Raw genomic sequence first — 26,948 nt, 5'->3', positions numbered from 1 at the left:
ATAATGTTTTGATAATGTTTAACTCATTTCTAACCATCAAATGCAAATGTTATTCATAGTCAATGAAAATAAAAAGAAGCTGCTAGTCTGAAATAAAAAACGACAATTGGTGGAAATACTCAACAGGTCAGGGAGCATCTGTGGAAAGAGGAACAGAGTGAATGTTTGGGGACTAAGACCTTTGATCAGGGTCCACGTTTAGTTTAGAGATACAGCGTAGAAACCAGCCCTTCAGCCCACTGAGTCCGCACAGACCATCAATCAACCAAAGACGTGCAGGTTTGTAGGTTAATTGGTCTCTGTAAATTGCCCCTAGTGTGTAGGATGGGAAAGTGGGTTAACATACAACTAGTTCATGTCTATATGAATTTGTAGTTTTATGTTGCCTCTTTCCCCATATTTGCTACAGATATTAATTATTTTGAAACAAATGCATGTAACTACTGGATATAGGTTATTCAGAGGTCTTGTCAACTTGCAAACAAGTCGATGGGGAATGAGGAAGTACGATAAAGCATATCTCGGATTTTGTTCGGGGAAGAAGAAAGTGCTGATTGTTAACATTTAAATTTACTTTTAATGACAGGCTGACTTAGCATTTCTTTCAAAGTTTCTTTTCTTTGTTAATCATCTTCTGCAATTTCCTAGGTTGTTGCTCATGGGCTATGGAGCAAGCTACTAAATGTTCCTCCTTAAAAGACACACAATGCTGGAGTAACTCAACGGGTCAGGCAGCATCTCTGGAGAACATGGATAGGTGATATTTTGAGTCGGGACCCTCTCTCGGGCTGATTGTGGTAGGGGCCAGGGTGGGGGATGCTGGAAGAGAGGTAGCAGCAGGAAAAACGCCTGGTGAGTGATAGGTGGACATAGGTGAGGGGGGGTTTGATAGGCAGATGGGTGGAAAATGGTAAAAGATGAAAATACAGTGTGAAATAATAATCGTAGTGTTAATTGTGAAACCAGAGGAAGGAATGTAGGTTGAAGGGAACAGGGAATGAGAAAGCGTGAGTGAATCCATGCAGGGAAGAGAGGGAATAGATAGATGGGTATGGGGGGGGGGTGGATGAATGGATGGATACTTAAAATTGGAGAATTCAATGTTACATAGAAAATAGGTGCAGGAGGAGGCCAGCACCGCCATTCATTGTGATCATGGCTGATCATCCCCAATCAATAACCTGTGCCTGCCTTCTCCCCATATCCCTTGATTCCACTAGCCCCTAGAACTCTATCTAACTCTCTCTTAAATCCATCCAGTGACTTGGCCTCCACTGCCCTCTGTGGCAGGGAATTCCACAAATTCACAACTTTCTGGGTGAAAACTTTTTTTCTCACCTCAGTCTTAAATGGACCTCAGTCTGAAATGTTCATACCGTTGGGTTGTCAGCTGCCCAATTGGTGAGTTGAGTTACCCCAGTTTGCACATGACCTCACTCTGGCATGTTCTTCAATCACGAGTTGACTTCCAATTAAGGATTTCAAGGAGGCAATGGATTCATGAGAGAGCAAGTAGCAAAGACTTCAGCAGAGTCCGGGGTGAAATGTGACTTGGCATTGAGGGACCTACTCTTCTATTCCAATTGGTCTGTACGACAACTCTGCTTACCCCCAATGTCGATATATCTGCCTCTCAACTTACAGCACCGAAACAGGCCCTTCAGCCAAGCTCATCCTAGATGCACATCTAATCTAGCCCCATTTGTCTGGCGTTCGCCCTTACCCCACCAAACCTTTCCTCAGTATAGGCACAAATCACTGGAGTAACTCTGCGGGTCAAACAGCATATCTGGAGATAAGGACTTTTGGGGTCGAGACCCTTCTTCAGACAAGAGTCAAGTTGCCCAAGCGAAATATCAGTTGCTTACATTGATTTCTCTAACTTCAGGTAACCCTTGCATTCCCTCTCTCTCTGTTCCTCCCCCACCTTAATAATTGTACTAGCATCACTGTCCTCCTGGTGAGTTTGATTACCTGCAACTCATTTTCACCTATCCCACAACTAACAATGACCTGTTTCCTTTATCATCGTTACTTTTTTTGCATATCTTTGTATATCTCTCTATATCACCGGCTATATCTCATTCCCCTTTTCCCTGACTCTCAGCCTGAAGAAGGGTCTCGACCCTAAACGTCATCTATCCTTATCTCCAGAGATGTCTGACCTGCTGAGTTACTCCAGCCTGTTGTGCCTATCTGAGGTTTAAACCAGCTTCTGCAGTTCCTTCCCACACATTTTCTCAATATTTACAGTTGGTGCCAAAATTATTATTTGCTTCCCTCATTTTGGGGCCAAATTCTTAATTTACGATAAACCCTCCGAGGTGTGTGGGCAGAAAGGCCTCTCTCCACTCTTAAGTGGATCAAGCCCCACTCTTGCCTGAATGAATGATTAATACTTATTGTCACATGTACCCAGGTCCAGTCAAATTATGTTTTGTATACAATACACTAGTATGCAATGTGTCGCCATGTACAGGGCACCGTCAAAGTTTCAAAAATATTAATTAGTCTCAATTGTCCATTTGTCCCCCCCCCCACCCACACACACTGGGTCCCTCCTTACTCTGGGTGCCCCCCTCCATGCCGGGTCTCCTTTGTTCCTGGCAGCCCCCCCCTCCCCACGCTTGGTTCCTTTTTGTTGTTGGCGGTCCCCCTCCATGCCTGGTCGCTCTTTGTTCTCCGCCTTTCGGCTTGAGGCAGAAGGTTATGTGTTCACCCCCTACTCCATGAACTAGGAAGCGCTATAAAGATGAGATATTCTGGATGGGCTGGTAAAAGCAAAATCTCTTCCAGTCCAAAAGGATTCTGCTTTTTCAAGGAAGACCAGTGAAGTTCTCCCTGATGACCTAAAATTGATCCCTCGCTGAAAATAACACTGAGTGTGATCAACAGAGTAGCTTCATGTTGCTTTTCATACAGTGTAAGTCCACAACACAAATGAGCACAATTAGGCCATTCGGCCCATCGAGTCTACTCTGCCATTCAATCATGGCTGATCTGTCTTTCCCTCTCAACCCCATTCTCCCGCCTCACCCCGTAAACTTTGACACCCTTACTAATCAAGAACCTTTCAATGTACGTTTTAAAGATACCCAAAGACTCGGCCTCCACCGCCATCTGTAGCAATGAATTCTACAGATTCACACACCCTCTGGCTAAAGAACAGACAGAGAACAGCACAGCGCAGGATCAGGCCATTCGGCCCACCAGGTTCAAAAGCTTCCTGTGGTAGATTTGAGTCCTTCATTTCCCACATTACAACAGTAACTACACCTCAAAAGTATTTCGCTGGCTGAAAAAACGCATTGGGTCAGATCCTGAGATTGCAAACATTTTTATTTCCGAGAAGCTTTTGCTTAATTTTGCCCATTAATCTAATTTTAAAATTATATAATAGAATTGGTGAATAAGAGTGGCGAATCTGCAGAATTCATTGCTACAAACAGCTGACGGAGGCCAAATCTTTGGGTATTTTCATTGGAAAAATTGACAGGTTCTTAATCAGTAAGGGTTTCAAAGATTATGGGAAGACGGCAGGTGAATGGGGTTGAGAGAGATAGATAGATCAGCCATAATTGAATGGTGAAGACTTGATGGGTCGAATGGCCTAATTCTGCTCCACTGACGAACTTATTTAAAGCATCTGAAACTTAAACTGGTGTATAAGACCAGCCAGGATGGGGTGCATGTACATGTCCAAATGGCCCTCCCCCACTTACTGTAAACTTCAATGAATCTCAGTCGTTCTTTAATTGTAAAGCAGAACTAATTTCTATCAATGAACACTTCACAAAGCTCCAAGTTCTGAATTTTTGTACAAAAAGCCTTAGCTATTGAAATAACTTTCAAACAATTCAGATATCAGAGTAGTTTTTTTTGCCAAAGATTCCAAATGGAAACATTTCAACAGAAGAAAATTATCCCACGTTTCAGTCTTGCATTAATACTTTGTGCCTGAACAGAAAGAATTCAGAGGATTCCAATCTCTTAGCACAAGCAGCATTTGGGGCATATCATTCCAATGGCCTTCAAAACTAAACTGCAGTGTGGTTAAATCTTTAGACATGCAGGAAGAAAATTGGTTGTACATTATATATTAAAATTATAAATCATACACTTGGTTGGTTTACTAAATGTCTCCTGACTCTGAGGGTTGTTCATTCACGATACTTTTTGATAAGATGCTCATCTGATTTCTGGATGGTTGGGTTTTAACCAACTATGGAATAAATCTGAAATTACTCAGCTGGTCAATAGGACAGCTCTTAAAGGACAGAATCAAACTGGAGAAATTAATAGGCAATTGCTAGCAGACCCACAGTTAAAGTAACACCAAGCACTTACCCACATGCCAACAAATACATTCAGGATGAAATAAGCCACAATGACAATAATATCGGAGATGCTGAAAGTCTGTGCAGAGATGTAATAGCTACTAGTTTCATTCACGTCCATCGCTCCTCTCGAGTTTGAGTAGGATGAAGCAAACCAATACTGTATGAACTGATTGCCGATGAGGTAACTGATTAACATGGGAAATCGAACATTAATCAAACGTTGCATCTCGGCCCAATGTACCAAATGGGAGCTGTTTGTGTGGTAATTGCTTGTTTGTCCCCTAATAAAAGGAGCAAAGCTCTTAATCACTGTGACAGGCATCCTAATATACATACTGAGAAGTACAACGCACCATAGCCATATGGTGTAAAGGTTTATTATCATTACTTTAATGCATCAGCTTTCACAGGGCCAGTATTAACTATTAACCAGACCAGACTTTCTCAATGTGTAGGAAAGAACTGCAGATGCTGGTTTAAATCGAAGATAGACACAAATGCTGGAGTAACTCAGCGGGAGAGGCAGCATCTCTGGAGAGAAGGAATGGGTGACGTTTCAGGTTGAGACCCTTCTTCAGATTCTCTAAATATTTTGTTCTTATCCTTGGAACATTTTACGATATTTTCTCAATTCGATGAAGACATTTGACAAGGAAAAAAAGCAACATATTTTCTGGTGTGGATGGATAGGTGATGTTTCAGGTCAGGTCATACATGACTCAACTAGAAACATCACGTTTTGTTTAGTTTAGTTTAGATTACAGTTGAGTTTAGTTTATTGTCACATGTATTGAGGTACAGCTTTTGTTGTGTGCTAACCAGTTAGCGGAAAGACCATACATGACTTCATCGAACCATCCATAATGTACAGATACATGATAAAGGGAATAGCATTTAGTGCAAGATAAAGTCCAGTAAAGTCCAATTACATATAGTCAAGGGTCTCCAGTGAGCTAGATAGTAGCTTAAGGGCCTGTCCCACTTACACGACCTTTACTGGCAACTGCTGGCACCCGTGATAGGTCGCCAAAATTTTGAACATGTTGAAAATTCAGCGGCGAGCAGAAAGGCGCTACGACTCTTTGGAGACCTCTCACGACCATAGGTCTCCAAAGAGTCGTAGCGTCTTTCTGGGTGCCTATCACGGGTGCCGGCAGTCGCCATTAAAGGTCGCGTAAGTGGGACAGGCCCTTTAGGATGGCTCTCTAGTTGTTGATAGGATGGTTCAGTTGCCTGTTCACAGCTGGGAATAAACTGTCCCTGAATCTGGAGGTGTGCACTTTCACACTTCCGCACCTCATGCCTGATGGGAGAAGGGAGAAGGGGGTTAAGACTCATCTTTGATTATTCGGGAGAACACCTATCCATGTTCTCCAGAGATGCTGCCTGTCCTGCTGAGTTACTTCAGCACTTCGTGTCCTTTTGTGTATTAACCAGCATTTGCAATTTTTTGTTTCTACATTTTTCTATCTTTCCTGGTGAATCCATTTGCTGGTCAATCCATTAAGGACATTCCATCCTTAGTTCAAATGTCCAGCAATTGCAATTTTCAATTCTTGCACATTAATAGTGTTCAACAGAAACATAACACATAGAAAATAGGTGCAGGAGTAGGCCGTTCAGCCCTTCAATGTGGCTGATCATCCACATTCAGTACCCCGTTCCTGCCTTCTCCCAATATCCCTTGATTGTGCTTGCCCTAAGAGCTCTATCTAACCCTGGTTCTAGACTCCCCCTACATCAGAAACATTTTTCCTGTCCAATCCATTCATAATTTTATATGTTTCTAGAAGATCCCCTCTCATCTTTCTAAATTCCAGTGAAGCCCAGTTGTTCCATTCTGTCTTCATATGACAGTCCCGCCATCCCGGGAATTAACCTCGTGAACCTACTCTGCACTCCCTCAATAGCAAGAATGTCCTTCCTCAAATTAGGAGACCAAAACTGCACACAATACTCCAGGTGTGGTCTCACCAGGGCCCTGTACAACTGCAGAAGGGCCTCTTTGCTCCTCTACTCAAATCCTCGTGTTATTTTCCATGTTTTTATAAAGACAGATTGTTGAATGCTGTGAATCAGTCTACCCAACACCATTTCCTGACTAATGTGAATTTCCTTCTGTTCCTCCGTCACCCTAGATCCTCTGTCCCCTGGTACCTCTGGGAGAATCACATCACATTATAATCTGCCAAGACAATTACAGAATCCCTCACAGCATTCAACAATCTGTCTTTATAAAAACATGGAAAATGGTAACAGATTTTTGTCATTACCTGAGCTTCCATTTGATCACTTTCCCATTAATGTTGTACAGCCCAGGAGGATTCAATATTTGACATTTATTCTAGGTTGAGTTTGAGGTGTGGGCATATGGACTTCTTTAGCTCCAATATCTTGTGCTTAGGCACAGGGTATAGTGTAGGGCCTTGTTGCGTCAGGATCCCAGGTTTGATCCCGACCTCGGGTGCGGTCTGTGGGGAGTTTGCACGTTCTCCCTGCAACACCATGCGTTTCTTCTGGGTGCTCCAGTTTCCTTCCACATCCCAAAGCCATGGAGGTTTGTAGGTTATTTTGCCTCTGTAAATTGCCCATAGTGTGTAGAGAGTGGATGCAAAAGTGGGATTACATAATACTAATGTGAACAGGTGATCAATGTTCAGTGTGGATTTGATGGGCCGAAGGGTCTGTTTCCATGCTGCATCTCTAACTAACTGGAAAATAGCTGTTTAAAGAAGACGGTGGGGTGGGGGCGGTGGAGCTCTCTGGTTATGGGTTCATCCAAATCACTTAAAAACCAATGAGGATTTTTTTTAAAAAGTGCTTACATATTGTAGATTCAGATTCAGATTGTGACTGTGGGGAGTTTGCACGTTCTAACCATATAACCATATAACAATTACAGCACGGAAACAGGCCATCTCGGCCCTACAAGTCCATGCTGAACAAATATTTTTCCCCTTAGTCCCACCTGCCTGTCGTACCATAACCCCTTGCCGGTTCATTATGCCTATCCAATTTATTTTTAAATGATACCAATGAACCTGCCTCCACCACTTTTGTAGATTCCACACCGCCACCACTCTCTGCATAAAGAAGTTCCCCCTCATATTACCCCTAAACTTCTGTCCCTTAATTCTGAAGTCATGTCCTCTTGTTTGAATCTTCCCTATTCTCAAAGGGAAAAGCTTGTCCACATCAACTCTGTCTATCCCTTCTATCTGTGATTGCTTGGGTTTCCTCCAGGCGCTCGTGGTCTTGCCGGTTCATTGGCCTCCTTAAATTGCCCCGTGTTTGTAGAGTGGATGCAAAAGTGGGATAACATAGAACTACCAGTAATCTGAATGCCAATCGACATTCAGTGTGTACTGGTAGACCTATTTCCATGATGTATATTTCAATTCAATCATAGAAAGATTCAAGAACTGCGTGTTCCCTCCTGTTATCAGGCTCTTGAACGGACCTCTCATATGACAATTTACATTTGTCCAATTTACTGCATTGCAGTCCTTGCATTTTTCTATTTCTTGCACTTTCTATTATCTGTAGCTCGAAAATGATATTCTGCTGTTTATTTTCTCTTTTGCACTACCTCATGGATTCATGTATGGTATGATTGCCCGCTAAACAGGTTTTCAGTGTACCTTATTACACGTGAAAATAAAAATACTAAAGAATAAGAATCATGTAATGAACAATGTTGATGCAGAGGCCAGCCCTGTGGTGCAGCTGGTAAAGCTACTGCCTCACAACACTAGAGACCTGGGTTCAATTCAGAACTTGGATGCTGTCTGTGTGGAGTTTGCACTTTCATCCTGTGACTGTGTGGGTTTTTTCTGAATGCTCTAGTTTCCATCCCTAAAATTGGTGGGTTGGTAGATTAATTAATCATTGTAAATTATCCCTAGTGGGTAGATGAGAGATTGAATCTGGGTGTGAGAGGGGAGAAAGAGTTAATCAGATTATGGAATCAGAGAATAAATAAAAGGAGATTCATGTTAGATAACAGGTGTTTGATGGCCTGCGTGGACTTAATGGGACAAGTGTCTGTGTATATGTTTCCATGTGAAATTCCAGGTGGAACTTAGAATTATGAACTTTGAAAATGGCACAATGGGCACTGTATTACGATGCAAATTAAGTAAACATTTGCAGCGCAATGCCACAGCTGGTAGAACCACTGCCTCACAGAAACAGAGACAGGTTTGATCCTGACCTCGGATGCTTTCTGTGTGGAGTTTGCACCTTCACCCTGTGACCACATGGATTTCTTCCGGATGTGCTCCAGTTTCTTCCCACGTCCCAAAGACAAGCAGGTTTGTATGTTAATTGCCTCTGTAATATTGCCCCTAGTGTATAGCGAGTGGATAAGGAAATGGGATAACATATATCACCCATTCACATTAGGTCTATGGGCGGCATGGCCCGGATGGGCTGAAAGGCTTGTTTCCATGTTGTATCTCCAAAATATTTGCTTCCCACGTCCCAATTGGACAAGCTGGAAATAATGTTATTTGCTATCTAGTAATATATTCCTCCTAGAGTATAGCCGAGGGGGATATAGAAATGGGATAATCATATGCATCACTCTTTTACCACACTATAACAATTACAGCACGGAAACATGCCATCCGCCCTACAAGTCCGGGCTGAACAAATTTTTTTTTTTCCATGCCTGTATCTACCATAAAATATTCCCTTCTTTTAATATGAAGAATTTTTCCACTGGATACCAATGAACCTGCCTATCTTACTGGAGCTCATTCCACACCGCTCAGAGCTGAGGAATATTACCCCAAGGGTCCCTTAATTCTGAAGTGCATATCCTCTTATTTGAAATCAGGGAGGGGAAATCATGCCCTCTTGTTTTACCCAGGGTAGGGGAATCAAAAACAAGAGGACATTTGGGGCAAGATTTAATAGGAACCCGAGGGGCAATATTTTCACTCACAGGGTGGTCGGTATATGGAATGAGCTGCCCGAGGAGGTAGTTGAGGCAGAAACAATAACATTTAAAATAACATTGAGTTGGGGCAGATACTATGACACCAAAAGCTGGAGTAACTTCAGCGGGAGAGGCAGCATCTCTGGAGGGAAGGAATGGGTGACGTTTTCGGGTCAAGACCCTTCTGACGGGAGACGAAACGTCACCCATTCCTTCTCACCAGCGATGCTGCCTGTCCCGCTGAGTTACTCGTTTTTTGTGCTGATCTTCGGTTTAAACCAGCATCTGCAGTTCCTTCTTACACAATAACAACAAATGAGAGATCAAAGCACTTGAAACATATGGATAGGTTCATGAAGAAGGAAGGTTTAGAGGGTAATGGGACAAACACGGACAGATGGGGCATCTTGATCAGCCCCGTCGAGTTGGACCGAAGGGCCCGTTTCTGTGCTCTGTGCCTCTCTGATATTTCTTGTTATGCCAGCACATATTTAGACTTAGAAATAACACTCCTACCTAAGGGAGAAGAGTCTATTAAGCCCTTGAGTGGTCCAGGCTTGAATTTAGAGTAAATGGATTAATTAAGTGAACAGATCCATTTGCAAACAATCTGCCAGCTGCTCTCTTTGCAGCATCAGCCAAGATAATGGGATTCAAAATTTGAATTATGCTCAGCTAAGCTAAAAAACACTTTGTTATGTTACATTCATGTCTGCAAAACACTGTCCTAAAACACTCAAAACGCCAGTGACACACGACAAAATAAACTTGTTAAATGGGAAAGCAAGGACAGCTCATCCATTATAATATGCATTTGGCCAAATGACATTAATTGTTAATACTAGTGTTTCCTTACAATTTTTCTGTAGGTTATAATTTGATCGTTAGGGCATATGTTAGGACATTGTTAGGACATATGTAGAACATTCAGTGCCCTCCATAATGTTTATGACAAAGACCCATCATTTATTTGTTCAAGAAGGAACTGCAGATGCTGGAAGATCGAAGGTACACAAAAATGCTGGAGAAACTCAGCGGGTGCAGCAGCATCTATGGAACGAAGGAAATAGGCGACGTTTCGGGCCGAAACGTCGCCTATTTCCTTCGCTCCATAGATGCTGCTGCACCCGCTGAGTTTCTCCAGCATTTTTGTGTACCTCCCATCATTTATTTATTTGCCTCTATACTCCACAATTTGAGATTTGTAATAGAAAAACATCACACGTGGTTAAAGTGCACATTGCCAGATTTTATTAATGGGTATTTTTTACACATTTTGGTTCCACTGTGTAGAAATTAGAGTCATTACATACAAAGGATATGCAACAAAATACTAAACATGACTCCTTTCATTTATGAGTGCAGGCAGGTGGGACTAAGGGGAAAAAAAATTTGTTCGGCACGGACTTGTAGGGGCGAGATGGCCTGTTTCCGTGCTGTAATTGTTATATGGTTATATGACATTGTTGTGTCCCAAACATTATTGTGTCCTGAAATGAGGGGACTATGCATAAACACTGCTGTCATTTCTACATGGTGAAACCGATATGTATAATCCTTCCATTCCCTGCATATCCATGTACCTATCTAAAAAAACCTAATCGCATGGTATTGGAGTTTCATAGCAGATAACTTTTTATTTACCCAAGTTTTTTTTACACTTGGAAGATTGAGTTAGACATGAACATGTTTTGCATCATTGGAATGGAGTATATGACTTAAAGACTATTTATTGAGCAGTTTCATGGCAGATTATTCATCCCAGATCTGTAATGGAAGATATAACATTCACTAAATAATAACAAAATACTTAAATGGGGTTTGAACAAAAATAGATAATTTGCTGGAGTAATTCAGCAGGTCTGGCAGCATCTATGGAGAGCATGGATAGGCAGCATTTCAGGTTGAAGTCTTCTTCAGACCCTTTCCACACTGTTTGATTACAACAACGCTCGAAATCTTCCTTTGAGCACATACTTTGTCATCCCGATGTCTGCAGCTTTGAATTTCATACATTAAAGCTCTTTTTAAAAAGCACCATTTGAATTTGTTATTTTGTCAATGTCACCTCTGGCTCATTTGTGATAAGAAACCAGTTTCTGGTGGTGACTGGCAAAATTACTATGGGATACAACCTCCTTCAAAGATAATCACAAATGCACAGAATTCACACGTTCCCAAGCAAAGGGTTTTGCATAAAAGAACTGGGTGCTTTCAACCTAACACCATTTAAGTTTGGACTCGGGAAAGAACTGTCAATTTGACAATAAAAGGCCATTAGCAGCATAAAATTGTTGCTCCTGGTTTGCATTTGAGAACCATCTTTGCTGTAGATCAGATCGTGATATTCAAGCAACAAACTCATAGAATAGTTCCAAACCTTTAAAAAAAGGATCAGATCAGTTTACTCATATGATGATCAAATGAGAACTTTAAATCAATGCACTGTTAACTACAACACAAAGTGCAGGAGTAACTCAGTGGGTCAGGGGGAGTCTCTGGAGGACAAAGATAAGACAACATTTCAGGTCAGGACCCTTCTTCAGCATCATCTATCCACATCTTCCAGATGCTGCTTGACCAGCACTTCATGATATACGCACTATTCCAGCATTTGCAGTTCCTTGCATCCCCACTGCTAACTACAACTAGATTGATAGAATTGTAATTCTAAAACAGTCTCAAAAATGCATCTAAATGTCTGCTACAGAATACCACAATTTTACATTTTGGCAAGTCAAGGGGGCAATGTGCATTAATAAAAAAATAAACTAATGTAGCTGAAAATTCTCACTTAGCACAACTTACACGATGACAATGTTTAAACAAATCCCTAACTTGCTATTTAGTTTGGTTTCGAGTAACAGCATGGAAACAGGCCCTTCAGCCCATCGAGTCAACACTGACCATCTATCACCCGTTTACACCAGTTCTGTTATCCCCCTTTCTTATTCCCACCCTACATACTCAGGTCAATTAACAGAGGCCAATTAACCTACAAACCCACATGTCTTGGAAGTAGGAGGAAACAGAGCTCACAGAGGAAACCCAAGAAGAACGTGCTCCACACAGACAGCAACCGAGGTCGGGATCAAACCTGGGTCTCTGCCACTGGGAGACGGCAGCCCAAAACCAGCTGTGCCACTATTTGCCATTGTGTGAAGGTTTCCAAAGAGAAAATGTGCAGTTCTAAAATAAACAGGAACACAGCAGACATAGCAATTCAGCAATTTTCATCTTTTAATCACTTTTTAAACAATTCAGCTAAAATTCAAAACTCAAACAGTTACCAACATTCCATTAAAGCATGGCCCACTGGCTTTCGAAGCAACAATTAAAAAGTACACAAATCTTGTTTTGCAACTTAAGTGCTTCGTACAATGGTAATACAATTAATGTCAAGTCTTTAAATTATAAATATATGAACATGGTCTGTGGAACAGTTTAAAAAAAATAAATTACAGCATACATCTTTAGTTTTGGATTTTATCAAGACTTTGGCGAGAGATCATTGTCCTTATACATCTGGACCTTGGCGATGATTTTGCACAAAGGCAAAATCTCTCTTCAGGCGGATTTTATCAGTCCTAATAAAAAGAATATGAACAACCTCAATTTGTTTTTCAGCAGAGAGTCCCATTGCAAATTGTCAATGAAAATAAAACATTCAACAGTAATTTCTCCTCAAATGTTATGTCGTGATTTATTTAACATTAAGCAACAAATACCATTCACATTGTTGAAATGTGGTGTGTGCGCACAAAAGTATGTGCAGCTAAGATTCAAACTTCAAAGCCCTTGAATTAACGACCTTCACCCTTGTGCTAACTAACACCTGCAATAATAGTCCTTCAAACCTTCTGTCCTGACCAACACATCAAGAAACATTTAGACAGGTACATGGATACGTTTAGACAGATATGGGCTAAGCACAGGCAGGTGGGACTGCTGTAGATTGGACATGCTGGTCAGTGTGGGCAAATTGGGTCAAAGGGCCTGTTTCCACACTGTATGGCACTGTGACCATGCTATATAATTTAAACACAAAATGCAGTAGTATTAGGAGAAATTTGTATTTCTAACTAAGCACAAAGAGCTGGAGTAACTCAGCAGGTCAGCCGGCATCTCTGGAGAATATGGATAGGTGACGTTTTGGGTCAGGACCCTTCTTCAGACTGACTATTGGGTTGTGGGTTGGGGGGGGTGGGAAGTAAAAGAAAGAAAGCTGGAAGAGAGGAGAGGCAGGTCAATGAGTGGCAGGTAACAAATGGACACAGGTAAGGAAGGTTTTTGATAGGCAGATTCTGGAACAGAAGCCAGAGATAAAAGAGATAAGTATGGGACAGATGGATTGAAAAGTTGTCAATTGAGATGCCAGAAGAAGGAATGTAGGGAGGAGGAGGGGGGGAGGGAGAAAAATGGGTGCGTTCGTCTAGGGCACAGGGGGAAGGGAGAAGGGGGGGGGGGGGGGGGGGGGGGAGCTGGGGGTTACTACCTTTAGATGGACACATTTAGATCCAATCAAATAGTGTTGTAAATGGAAAAATACCCTCCTGTGGCCCAGTACGTTATCATTGCCAAAAAAGAAATCAAGATGGGAGTTGACGAGTAAATAAATTACAGGATACAGGAAGGTGAGTGAACAGATCAACACAGGAACATCAGTCTACAATCTTCATGCTAGACACAATGCTAAGTTAAACTCATCTCTTTTGCTTGCATGTTCAGTGCCCTCCATAATGTTTGGGACAAAGACCCATCATTTATTTATTTGACTCTGTACTCCACAATTTGAGATTTGTAATTGAAAAATAAATCACATGTGGTTAAAGTGCACATTATCAGATTTTATTAAAGGCAATTTTTATACATTTTGGTTTCACCATGTAGAAATTACAGCAGTATTTATGTGTAGTCCCCCCCTCCCCCATTTCAGGGCACCATAATGTTTAGGACACGGCAATGTCATGAAAGGAGTGATGTTTAGTATTTTATTACATATCCTTTGCATGCAATGACTGCTTGAAGATTGCGATTCATGGACATCACCAGTTGCTGGGTGTCTTCTCTGGTGATGCTCTGCCAGGCCTGCATTGCAGCCACCTTTAGCTTATGCTTGTTTTGGGGGCTAGTCCCCTCCAGTTTTTTCGTCAGCATATAAAAGGCATGCTCAATTGGGTTCAGATCGGGTGATTGACTTGGCCATTCAAGAATTTACCATTTTTTAGCTGAAAAACGTTGCTGTTTTAGCAGTATGTTTGGGATCATTATTTTGCTGTAGAATGAACCGCCTGCCAGTGCGTTTTGAGGCATTTGTTTGAACGCGCAGATAGGATGTGTCTATACACTTCAGAATTCATTATGCACTAACATCAGCAGTTGTATCATCAATGAAGATAAATGAGCCAGTACCTTCAGCAGCCCAGGCCATAACACCCGCACCACCGTGTTTCACAGATGAGGTGGTATGCTTTGGATCTTGGGCAATTCCTTCACTCCTCCATACTTTGCTCTTGCCCTCACTGATATACGTCTCATCTGTCCACAAGACCTTTTTCCAGAACTGTGGTTTCGAGTACCGCATTCCCCGGCGTCAAAGATGCTATTTTTACACTAAAATAAAGCCTGAAAATTTACCAGCCGAAAATTAGGCCGAGCAATGCCACTCGCGTAGCGACTGCTCCGCGGAACGGATCCGAACGCCACTTCAGCGCCTTCTGCCGGCCTGCCCGCCAGCCAGCCACGGTGTCCTTCGGCACAGGCTCAACCGGTGGAGGTGGTGGTTGGTGGGTGGAAGGCTGGTTGCTCAGTCTCGGGCTCTCTCTCTGTTATACGATCTCCCTTGAGCCAGGAAGTCCCCGTCCAACAGACCTGAACCGCACAGCGCATTGTGGGACAGGCGAAGATGGATGCTCCCCGGTCCTCATTGCCTCCTTGAACCAAACACCTGATCCTGTTCCATGCCTTTTTTCAAAATATAGCAACTCAAAATGGGGGTGCATCTTCGACGCAGGTGTGCCTTCTTCGCCGGGAAATACGGTAGTTCTTGGCAAAATGTAACCCAGCCATCCTATTTTTGCGGCTAACAAGTGGTTTACATCTTGCAGTGGGCCTCTGTATTTCTGTTCATGAAGTCTTCTGTGGACAGTGGTCATTGACAAATCCACACCTGAAGAGTGTTTCTGATCTGTCGGACAGGTGTTTGGGTTTTTTTTCTTTATTATAGGGAGAATTCTTCTGTCACAATCTATGGAGGTCTGTATAAACACAGCTGTAATTTAAACATGGTGAAACCAAAATGTGTAAAAATGGCCTTTAATAAAATCTGACAATGTGCACTTTAACCACATGTGATCTTTTTCTATTACAAATCTCAAATTGTAGAATACAGAGGCAAATAAATAAATGATGGGTCTTTGTCCCAAACATTATGGAGGGCACTGTGACAAACAGTGATCCATTATCAAACGGAAGCAAAGGTATGCATGACCTTTGTTCCCAAGTTAAGATGTGAACTAGAATCTATTTTTATTTGAACAGACTACAGAAGTGCTCAAATCACAAATACAAGCTAAGTTGAAATGCTGCAAATTCTGAAATGCTGGAGTAACTAAGCAGGACAGGCAGCATCTCTGGAGAAGGAATGGGTGATGTTTCGGGTTGAGACCCTTCTTCAGTCAAACTATCTCTTTTCCTATTTCTAATGAAAAGTCAAACTGAAAGGCCCACTACCTCACTCCTCAGATGCTGCCCAATCTCCTAATTATTACCTGTATCGTCTCTTTCCCCTACATACCCCTGCATCCTTCTACCCATCCCCCCCAATTTTTTTTCTTGCTTTGCTTATCAGTAACAAACCTCTGTTAGAATGAAAATTAAGAAGCTTCAGAAACAACCAAGAGGGTAACACCTCCACATGTTATGGATGTTCAGCAACGCCAATCAGTGAGCCTGCAGGTTCAATGGTATTTTATTGTCACATGTACCGAGGTACAGTGAATTTCCTTTTCTGCATACACTGCAGCTGGGTCATATTAGCAGATAATAACATTACAATTTTTCGTAGCATTCGCAATGATTGAAACTACCAGCGAGTTCCCCAGTGACTACTATTCAATACATTATGTACATTAAGTATTTGGTCAGTGTCCATAGGATCTGGTTCACATGCTCCATGGGCCTAAACAAATAATCTGACTTGCGAGTGCTCCTTTCGAATTAAAACAAAATGGGAATTACAACACAATCATCTTAGGGGAATGTTTTATTAAAATAGCTTTTAAATTCAATTTTAGAAATGGGCCAAACGCCACATGGAACAATCCAATTTTCTTCCTTATACAGAAAATTAATACCAAATGATTCAAACTATCCAACTAATTCACCAAATGCAACATTGATACGTTAACTTTAAAACAAATTTCAGCTTTAAATATTAGAAATAACTCTCATTCATATAGCATCTTTCAATGTCAGTGTCACTTTAAAACCAAAAGTACTTTTTAAGTACAGTCACTGGAGCAACAGTAGAAATGAACACTATCCAGATTGGTTATTTCAGATGGTTATATTTGATATTCTTTCCTGTGCTGCCATGTTAGCTTGGAGAAGGTAATCTTCAAGAGCAATTTTAAGACTGTGATGGGTAAATCCTATCACAATACTCCTAAATACGCAAGCAACTAAAACAATGAGGGAATTTAGTCTTACTTAGCTTTTACAAAATATTTCAGACTTCTTTGCTAAGCAGTTTCTATGTTCTGCATCGTTTCCTAAAAATTCACTTTACAAATGTTGACCTCTTTTCGTAGAAAATAATGATTTTGTACCAGCGAATCACGATACCTTTCCAGCAAGTTAAGTAAAGGTAGACCTCGATGGCCATTAGGGAACACCATTTCAATCATCCATACCAATATTTCGGAATAGATAAGACATTGATTCACCATTGTGGATTCTTCGAATAGCCTCGGACAAGATCATGCTGATGTCAACGGTCTTTATTTTATGGCATTGGAGTTTCTGTAATTCGTGTGGGATGGTGTTGGTTACTACCACCTATGGATGAGAAATGTCCATGATTAATAGGAACCTGCAAGGTCCAGGTTTAGGTCAATAATTTACATCTGTACAACATCTAAAAAAAGTCACAGTTGCGAATGGCTAAAAAAAATCAGTTACCTCATCAATTGATGATTCCTCTATTAATCTGGGTGCATCTGAAGACAAAAGCCCATGGGTTGCCATTACGTAAATTTTGTAAGCACCCCTCTCCTTCAATGTATCTGCAGCTGCTACAAAGCTATCAACGTCGTCAATTATGTCATCCTGCCAAGTAAAAACCAACCAAAAGATCCTTCAGCGATAACAAATTTACAGAAATATCTTTAACGTTAGGAGAAATGGAAATAAATCAGATTTATGGTGCAGAACAATGACTTCATTGAACGTCCTGCATGCGAGGGAGGAGCAATGGAACAAGATGTAACATGGTTTGCAATTTAATAGCCCTTGAAACAATCCTACATAACTGCAGACCTAACACAGAGCCAGTTTAGTGTCCCACCAGAGATAGACACAAAATGCTGGAGTAACTCAGCAGGACAGGCAGCATCCCTGGAGAGAAGGTATGGATGACGTTTCACCTCGACCCAAAACATCATCCATTCCTTCTCTCCAGCAATGCTACCTGCCACGCTGAGTTACTCCAGCATTTTGTGTTTATCTTCAGTTTAAACCAGCATCTGCAGTTCCTTCCTACATATTAGTGGTGTTCCTCCAGCCCCTTATTCCAATATTAAAATGTCAATACACCATAGGAGCCACCAGATTCAAAGATCTAAAGTATGACTGAATAATGTCACCAAAGCACAAGCAAGTCAGAAACATTACATTATGCACACTCGTTCAACATTCAGATTTTCCAAGAACTAGTCTATTTTATAACCATGGCACAATGAACAAGAATTTACCATCAATTTCAATGGCCTCCCATGGTGTGACTAGCCCATGGTGTGGGGAGTCTGGCCTGGGATAAAGTTGCGGGGAGGGCAGGAGCGTTGAGAAGGAGGGGGTCAGGGATCATGCCAGCAACTCACTCACTCACCGCTGCCATGGTGCTCCGTGCTGCGGAGCCACTGCATTGTGGCCTGGGAGGGAAGTAGCTCAGGTGGCTGCAAGTGGCCGCTGGGACCGGACAGCGGAACTGGCAGCCACCTCAGTACCTTCTGCTGGCCCACCCGCCAGCCAGCGAACCATTGTGCCCTTCAGCACAGGCGCAACCGGTGGAGGTGGTGGTTAGCGGATAGCTACTGGGCGCTCCGCTGGCTGGTCCATCCCGGGCTCTCTCTCTCTCTACTAGACCCAGGGCAGGCGACCTGGGCGCAACAGCCAGTCTCGAGCTCGCAGACGACTTGGGAACTGCAGCTAGTCCCAGGGATGCGAGGGATCTGGGAACTGCAGCCAGTCCCGGGGCACGCAGGCGATGTTGCCGACCCCTAGACTAAACCAAACCCTTGATCCTATCCCGCCATCCTTTTCTCAAAATTTAGCAACTTAAATTGAGGAAGCGTTTTCGACGCCGGTGCTTCTTCATTGCCGGGAAATATGGTACCATTGAGAAAGCAATCTGTTTTTAAACAGAATCAGAAGTTGCAACAATTTAGTGAACTAGGAATTAAAAAATGGAGTGTAGAAAAAAGAACTAATTTATTAATATTAAATTAGGAAAGTTAAAAATGATATATTAATATGTTGAGTTGCACTGCACTAATATTTAAAAAAAACCTGCTTAAATGTTCAAATTATTTTTTTGGTCCACTTTGTACATGTACTGTTTCTATTATATACGGGTAATATCCAAACTAAAATTCCCCACATTACACTAGATTTGTGTTCCACTTAACGTCAGGATAATGGTAAAAGTGAAGAATCAAAGCGGGTACCAACTGCATAAAACATGTTTAATCTGCCATTAAATTGTTTGGAAATTCCAATGATTCAGCATTTGGCTCACTGAAGCCCTGGTTCCCACACTCACTTTAAATACACCAGTGTCACTGGAAATGTGAACTACTTTAAAAGGCAAGTTTTTAACAGGAACAGATCAGAGGTTGCTGGTTTATCTGCATTTCATTGTACAAAAGAGTGAATGATCGGACCATTTTGTATTTCCAAAAGCAAATCACAAAAAGCAAACATTTTCCAATATGAGTATTTTGCCACAATATAATCAATATGTAATACATAATTTGAACAAACTTGAGACATAGTGAGCAACAACATACCACAATAATAGCTATCCTTCCTCCAACTTCTCCAACAACCGTGATTGGAGGTTTTTCCTTTGGAATCGCCACTAAAGGGAAAAAGTAATTGATTATATGTACTTCAGTATACAAGCTAGGTGCAAACATGTGCATTCTATTCATACCAAAGAAACTCACTGCCTATTATCGGACATAGGGGATTACATTGAGAATGAAGTAACATTATAGATACAAAAACAATCAAGGAGACGTCAATGCCTTTAATTTGTTACATTCAACCAACTCCCTTTTATAAATATATGACCTGGTCGCCTCATCTTACAAATCAGAACAATTTAGAAGATTATAAGGCTCTTATTTGGAACAATGTTTCATGAAGATGGAATATTATTTACATTAAATAATGGCCCCAGTATGATTAATTTCTTAAGAGACACAAAATGTTGGAGTAACTCAGCGGGTCAAGCAGAATCTTGGGAGAACATAATTGCACACAAGAAAATAAAATCAAAGTTAATTATAACTATTCAATCTAGAGTTTTAAAGTTGCTCGTTTTAAAATTGTTTAACATCTATTATCTGTCCTACCACTTCTCTTATCCAGCTTTCCTTCCACTCTCCCCCCTGCACACTGAAGAAGGGCTCCAACCCAAAACATCACCTATCTATGCTTTCCAGAGACACCGCATGACCCGATGAGTTACCCTAGCTTTTGGTGCTTTTCTTTGGTATAAACCAGCACTTGGTACGACTAATATCATTGCTGAATATGCGTCAACTCGGAACATCCAGATGAAGGACAGTGTAAACATACTTGGAATTTCCAGACTCGGATGTATGGCTGCTGCATTTTTCACCGTGGGCGGTGAATGCCGACCATCTACCAAATCCGACTCTGCATCTTGCACTTCACCATGAATCACTGCGATTCCTAGACGCAACCGTTCAGCAAAAGATTGCGCTCTGAAATAAAAACAAAAATAACCTTCATGGAACAAAACCTCACAGCAATGTTTATTTAAAGTAACATTACACCGTGTGGGAGTGTCTGCTTTAAGCACATTGTATCCAAGATCCAAAAGATAATCAAATCACAGACCTTTTGGCAGATGCGGGTGACTTTGCAACTATCACTGCATTCCTGTAGTCAGGGATCTGTATCATAAAGAAGCAGAGCACAATCAGGTCATTATTATTATCAATATTATTCCATACACTTTTACCAAATTATATTACAATTTAAAAATCAGCAACTAGATTGGTTATGAATAACGTTGATGTTATTTCCTTGTAAGTGCAATTAACAAGAAATGAAACCAACATATCCATTCATGCCCAAAATAAGCATATTAGTTCCTTGTACTTCTATTGCACTATGCAAATTTGAAAGCCGGCAGTGTTGTTGTTAAGCAATGCTAGAAATAAAGCTTTAGTGCTCACATCATTGCTCAGCATGAGGGATTTCAAAATTCACACTATAATCCAATAATGCTAATTTACATTTCATACTGAAAATAATCTCATAAACCATTACACAGAAAAACTATCTTTGCCGTTAAATCGCTTTCCCAGCAAGTTCCTCTCTCTCATTTCCATTTAGTCACAGATCCAATACTTCAAACAATCAGCTCAAAATAGATTAGCTGGGTATGTGCGTAGACAGCACAACCCACCCCCACTTTATTTTAACCTTGTGTTTATGTAACTAGTGCATCTTGGAAATAGGCTGAAAGTTACAGCTGCTGAGCAATAAATTATACCAGCCAATGCTACAACGTAAAGCATTAAATAATTGAGAAACGCTGCTCTTTATAGTTGCCAAACTACACTAAAATCTAGCTTGTAAAGTAGCACCAGTCCTAAATTAAACCACTGCCATCACACTGATGTTATTTGATGCAGTACAAGTTAACTCTCAACATCAAATAGCACGAGTGCCCATAAATCCGTACCAGTAAGCAATGCCGAATAATGTATAAGGTTAAAACAAATTCAGAAGCCTCCATATTATTTCATGAATAAAAAATTGATGCAAATAAAGGAAGTCCAGTGCTGATAGATTATAGATACTTTTGCAGGCAGCTACCAATGGCTGCTTCTCGTCCCGTAAAACAGTGCATTATCAGTCAGTAACTCCATTAACCTCACCTCTTCCTGAATGTATTGTAACAGGAATGGGGACGCTCGTAGATTATCAACTGGAATATTGAAAAATCCCTGGATTTCTTTCTGATGCAAATCCATTGTAATCAGGTGGGTCAAGCCTGAGGAGAGTGTGGAAATGAATACAAATCTGCAACAGCAGCTTAAGTCTTTATGCACTTAGTGTCCTAGCAGCAGTAATCAAACCACACAAGGAAAAGAAAGATAGTAAACCAGGACATTCACACATTTCTTTTTTCCATTTGCCTCAATGATACAGCTCCCATTTTCTGAATACATTTCATTCTTTAAGGTGAGATGACCTTCACCAAGAATAGAAAGTGCCTGGGCATTAGAGCACTCAGAACAAATGTAGAATATCAGGTTGATTCAAAGATCAGTGGTAACACCAAATGGACTTCATTCAGCACAAGACAGGCGTGGGGTATCCAAGCAATAGCTTTCAGAAAGTAATTGTATTGTCCATGCAGTGGTCAGGATTGCTTGTTCAGTACCCGTAGCCCTTGCTCGTTTATTGGTATTCCAGAAATTATGTTTTAAACCCTCTGGTACTCGGAAATATCACCACCAGGACAGGAAAGCTTCTAAGCGCCGATTGAAAATGATGAAGCTATCACTCAAAGTTTGCTTTGATAATATTCATAAAAATAGTGGGCAACTGCTTGCTCACGATCCAGCCTGCACTTCTTTATTGTATTATTTTGGAAAAGATGGTATTGTAATTCGTTACTGGATTGTATATTGTCAAGAGATAAGACTAAACACCTGGAAATAAAAGCTCAACAATCCCAAAGCAGTTGGGGAACCTGCATTAAATTCACTATGATCTGAGATTTAAAAATGGAGTGGAAAGTACCAAACTGTCTTAAAACCCACCTTTACATTGATGTAGACACAAAAAGCTGGAATAACTCAGAGGGACAGACAGCATCTCTGGAGAGAAGAAATGGGTGACGTTTCGGGTCGAGACCCTTCTTCAGACTAGTTTAGTTAGAGATGCAGCATGGAAACAGGCCGTTCGACCAACCAAATCCACGCTGACCAGCTGTATACAACATACCAGGGACAATTTACAGAAGTCAATTAACCTACAAAACTAGTCGTCTTTGGAATGTGGGAGGAAACCAATGCAACCAGCAAAAACCCACATGGTCATACGGAGAATGTACAAACTCTGTACAGACAGTACGTGTAGTCAGGATTGAACCCGGTCTCTGGCCTTGAGGCAGCAACTCTACCACTGCGCCACTGTGTCGCCCTGTCCTTTGGAGAGGGAACCTACCAAACTTACCGATCGACTTTTTTGAGATTTCAGTCTCACGGCTGTGTACTGATGTACACAGTGTACGGTGTAATGGCCCAGCAAACCATTCAACTTCAGTGCAATGAATTACAGCCTTGCCAACCCTACCCACTTTAAGTTATTTTTGCCAAATGTTGAATTGTAGCTGGACACAGTTGGCAACTATGGAGAACGATATTCGAATTGGAAAATAAATGGTACCTCTGATGTTTGCTTGCCGTTGTGAGGTGGCTTTGTCTCTACAAAGGTATCAGCCTTTCTCCAGTTTACAATATTCCAGAGCTAGTCCGAGATTCCCATGCATTGCAACCTTCCTCTGGCTCATTTCAGTTTATAGATCTCAGACTGAGCTGGACTTAAAAATCATTTCACTGCTCTTTCCTTCCGTTTTGTACTTTCCATGGCTCAAGGAGTTAAACACATAATAAAATTGCACCTGTAAGCATTTTACATTGATATTTCTCCAGTATCTCTCAATCTCTGAAGCTCAAGCTCCGCAGCACCCAGACCAAAAGGGCTAGGAACACGGTGTGAAGAAACTAAGTGCTGGAAGTGATTTTAGATTTCTGGCATTGTAATAATTTGCATACAGAACAAGGTTTAGTAGGGAACACAGGAGGGAGTGGTCCTTAAGAAAAATCAAACATACATTTTTCGCCACAAACTAAAAAGGCGTTTAAAGATCAAGGTTTTAAGGATTTAAGCCGCTCTCCACACAACTTACAGAGATGAAGCAGCTCACATAAAATAAACTACAGTCATCTATTTGTTAACCACCAGTTTTAAGACACGCTGATATGTTGTCAGTTGTGGTTAACTAATAAAGCCTTATGGCCTTATAAATAAAATTGTCCAAGAACAAGTTCACATAATCTTGGATCTTATGATCAGTCAGAAATATTAAATCAGTTGCAGGAAAAATTGAAAATACTCTCATAACTTAGTATAAAATCTAAAGTTCTATCAATGACCAAGATGCAACCAACAGTGAATTGCTCAATTGAATTTCTTTACAGTGAATCAGATTGCTTAAAAATAACATGGACTCTTTAGTTTAGTTTAGAGAAACAGGCCCTTCGGCCCATTTAGTCTGTGCCGACGAGCAATCACCCATATACCAGTCCTATTCTACACTATATGGACAATTTATAGAAACCAATTAACCTACAAACCTGTCCATATTGGGGATGTGGGAGGAAACCGGAGGACTGGGACAAAACAGCAGTCACAGGGAGAACGTACAAACTGTGTATAGACAACAACAGCCGCAGTGAGGATCGAACTTGGGTCACTGACGCTGTCAAAATCACCAAAGAGGAAGCAATAGAAATAATGAAAGGTGAAAATTGATGAGAAGGTACCAGCGAACTGGCCATGCTTAATGTCAACTGCATTTTGGCTTAAGGGATAAAGCACAATCTTTGTTATGAGAAGGTTATTCCAGAATAAACGGTGTTGTTCCCTGGTTCTGAGCCTGGCTACTTCCATCCATGAATCAAGAGTAGTCAGGGTCTAGAATGTACTGCCTGTAAAGGTACTCCAAATAGAACCAGTGCCTTCAAAAGTGAATTGAAAGGACACAAGAGAGAATAATCTGAAGAGGTAGGGAGAAGCTAGAAAATGGGACGCAGCCTTCTCCTGCATCCATAATAGATTTTACAAATGAGGTTTAAAATAAAATCAACATTTAACCCGTGCAAAATTAATTAACCATATTCTTGTCTATTGCAACCCAAATGCAGATTTCCACTACACTCAATACTTGTTCAGAAAAAGTCCAAATGTAAGTGAGGTTACCAATGGCAATTTTTGTGTTTTTTGACTACAAATATATTGTTGAAACCTGCCTTAAAATGTTCAGATCTTTTGTTTCAGATGCAAAGATAAATAAACAGCTGCATGAATATTGAATAGCACCTCGACAAATTCAATGATTATTCATTTACTTACCTGGACAAAAAACAAAAATTGGACCAAAGATCAATTACCTAAGTGGTATTTAGGAAACATTGCTGCAGACTGAACAAAGCTAGGAATTAAATATTTCAGGATATTCAGCATTTAGAATGGACAAGTAAAAAGAAATGAAGGTGAAGTAGCATCGGTAGTAAGGGTGGAGATGAGTACAGTGATGAGAAATTATTCTTGGCATCACATACGATGCAGAACTATAGTGAACTCGAGTCTAGCTAAGAAACAGCAACGAGCAGAAAATATTGTTAGGTAGATAAAAATGCTGGAGAAACTCAGCGGGTGAGGCAGCATCTATGGAGCGAAGGAATAGGTGACGTTTCGGGTCGAGACCTTCAAAATATTGGTAGGTATTATTTGTAAAGCTACCAAATATTATTGGGTGTGGAAGAATCAAGACATTGGAGGTGTAATGGGTGAATACTGTAATCATAACCGTCATATTGACTGGAGAAATCAAATTCGCTTTTAAATGGTTGACGATGAATTTATGGAAGATACTTTTCTTAGGCTGTGGGCCGAGCATCAAAAATGTGTCTAGAAATAGGATTTTGTGACCCATGTCACCAAACTACATGAAATGTTCACATATTGTGTAAAAAAAATTATATAAATCACCCCAGAAACTCGATATGAAGAAGACTTGCACATTTTTTAATTAAATTAGAGAAAAACTGGAAAATTGTCGGGAATTTTTTAGTCCAATCAAAGCACGTTTAACATTGAGTTGTCTGCCAGTTGGCCAATCGTGCGCTTTGTTTCAGGCTAGCACACAAAATGGCTGAGGGGGCTTCACAGATGCCTGTTTTACTGGAGATTCCGATATGTTGTTCTGTGGAATAAATGTCGTGGAAACTTGCAGCAGGTAATTGTGTTTTGTGGGAAAAGCATTAAATAGGCTGAAGAAAGTGCTGCGAAGTGGATTACAGTGCAAGAAAGCCTTCAAAGTCCCTGCTGATGTGCTGGAACACAAAAAGGAGTCAAATAGATTTCAGGATATCAAGAAAAATCAAGGATTTAGGGAACATTGCCAGAGAAAAGGTTTGGTCAATATCTTTATGAACGGTAGAGCATGCTCAAAAGGGCAGCTGATCAACTCTTGTTCCTTTTCTGGTGTTCATATCTTCAAAATAAGAATTACAGAATAAAGTGATAACATCCTTTCTGCCCATTGATTCTCAACACTGGTTATCTCCACTGGTCACCCAGTTTAGTTACACATACTTGGTTGCTTTTCATAGCTGTTAATAATCCATTCAAGCAGAAGTTTAAGAATTCTCATACACTGTTACATCAACTCAGGATGATTTTGAAATTGAAATTAGAGCAAGATTTCCAAACAATCTCCCTTTAAAAAAAAAAAACAGAAATCTTTAATATGTTGGGAAAAGGCAATAACTATTTGTGACTCCTGTTTCTCCCAGGCACAGCTCTTCTAATTGGGAGGGCCTGCTGTGGGAATTCACCAAGTAGAAAGGTACATATTTGATCAATATCTTCTAAAACACTTGGGATATTGGCTGCTATGGGAAAGATAGAATCCATTAAAGAAAGGAGTAGAAAGGAGCCGCAGATGCTGGTATATACCGAAGATAGGCACAGTACTGGAGTAACTCGGCAGGTCCAGCAGCATCTCCGGAGAAAAAGGATGGGTGACGTTTCTGGTCAGGACCCTTCTTCAGATGGTCCCCACCCGAAACGTCACCCATCCTTTTTCTCCAGAGATGCTGCCTGACCCACAGTTACTCCAGCACTTTGTATTTATCAAATAAAAAACAGCAAGACGTATATAAGAAAAAAAACATTGATTAAAGGTTGGGACAAAAACGATATAATTGTTGATGTTCTTCAAAGTACATCTGAGATCAGGCACATTAGGTCAGTGGCAGCTCACTCCAATCAGAAATGTGGGGAGTCATGCACCATTCTACAATGTGAACATAATCTGGTCTTGCACCGTG

At 41.0% G+C, this 26,948-nt stretch overlaps 2 protein-coding genes across 7 annotated transcripts in view; both read right to left on the bottom strand.

Moving 5' to 3' along the window:
• The window catches only part of slc5a10 (solute carrier family 5 member 10), a 90,008-nt gene extending 83,497 nt beyond the window's left edge, over positions 1 to 6,511 (bottom strand). The window contains exon 1 of the mRNA XM_055651680.1: positions 4,348 to 6,511. Within this exon, the coding sequence (XP_055507655.1) occupies positions 4,348 to 4,725 (378 nt within the window). The 5' untranslated portion in view covers positions 4,726 to 6,511. The remainder of the gene's footprint in view (positions 1 to 4,347) is intronic.
• Positions 6,512 to 12,504: 5,993 nt separating this feature from the next.
• Positions 12,505 to 26,948, bottom strand: part of prpsap2 (phosphoribosyl pyrophosphate synthetase-associated protein 2) — a 36,641-nt gene continuing 22,197 nt past the window's right edge. For 3 of the 6 annotated variants that reach the window (XM_055651673.1, XM_055651674.1, XM_055651675.1), the window contains 7 exons: positions 21,699 to 21,814; positions 20,650 to 20,705; positions 20,365 to 20,513; positions 19,569 to 19,639; positions 17,464 to 17,610; positions 17,196 to 17,340; positions 12,505 to 12,869 (listed from right to left, as the gene is read on the bottom strand). In XM_055651673.1, coding sequence (XP_055507648.1) covers positions 12,850 to 12,869; positions 17,196 to 17,340; positions 17,464 to 17,610; positions 19,569 to 19,639; positions 20,365 to 20,513; positions 20,650 to 20,705; positions 21,699 to 21,814 — 704 coding nt within the window. In that variant the 3' untranslated portion in view covers positions 12,505 to 12,849. Of the gene's footprint in view, positions 12,870 to 16,530; positions 17,341 to 17,463; positions 17,611 to 19,568; positions 19,640 to 20,364; positions 20,514 to 20,649; positions 20,706 to 21,698; positions 21,815 to 26,948 lie in introns of those variants that run through there. The other 3 variants (XR_008725120.1, XM_055651678.1, XM_055651677.1) reach the window with 3 other exon arrangements.

This window comes from Leucoraja erinacea, chromosome 20 (assembly GCF_028641065.1).
Source record: "Leucoraja erinacea ecotype New England chromosome 20, Leri_hhj_1, whole genome shotgun sequence".
NCBI classification, from domain to species: Eukaryota; Metazoa; Chordata; class Chondrichthyes; order Rajiformes; family Rajidae; genus Leucoraja; species Leucoraja erinaceus.
Note: the sequence above shows the minus strand (reverse complement) of the source record. Positions and strands in the feature narration are given on the sequence as shown.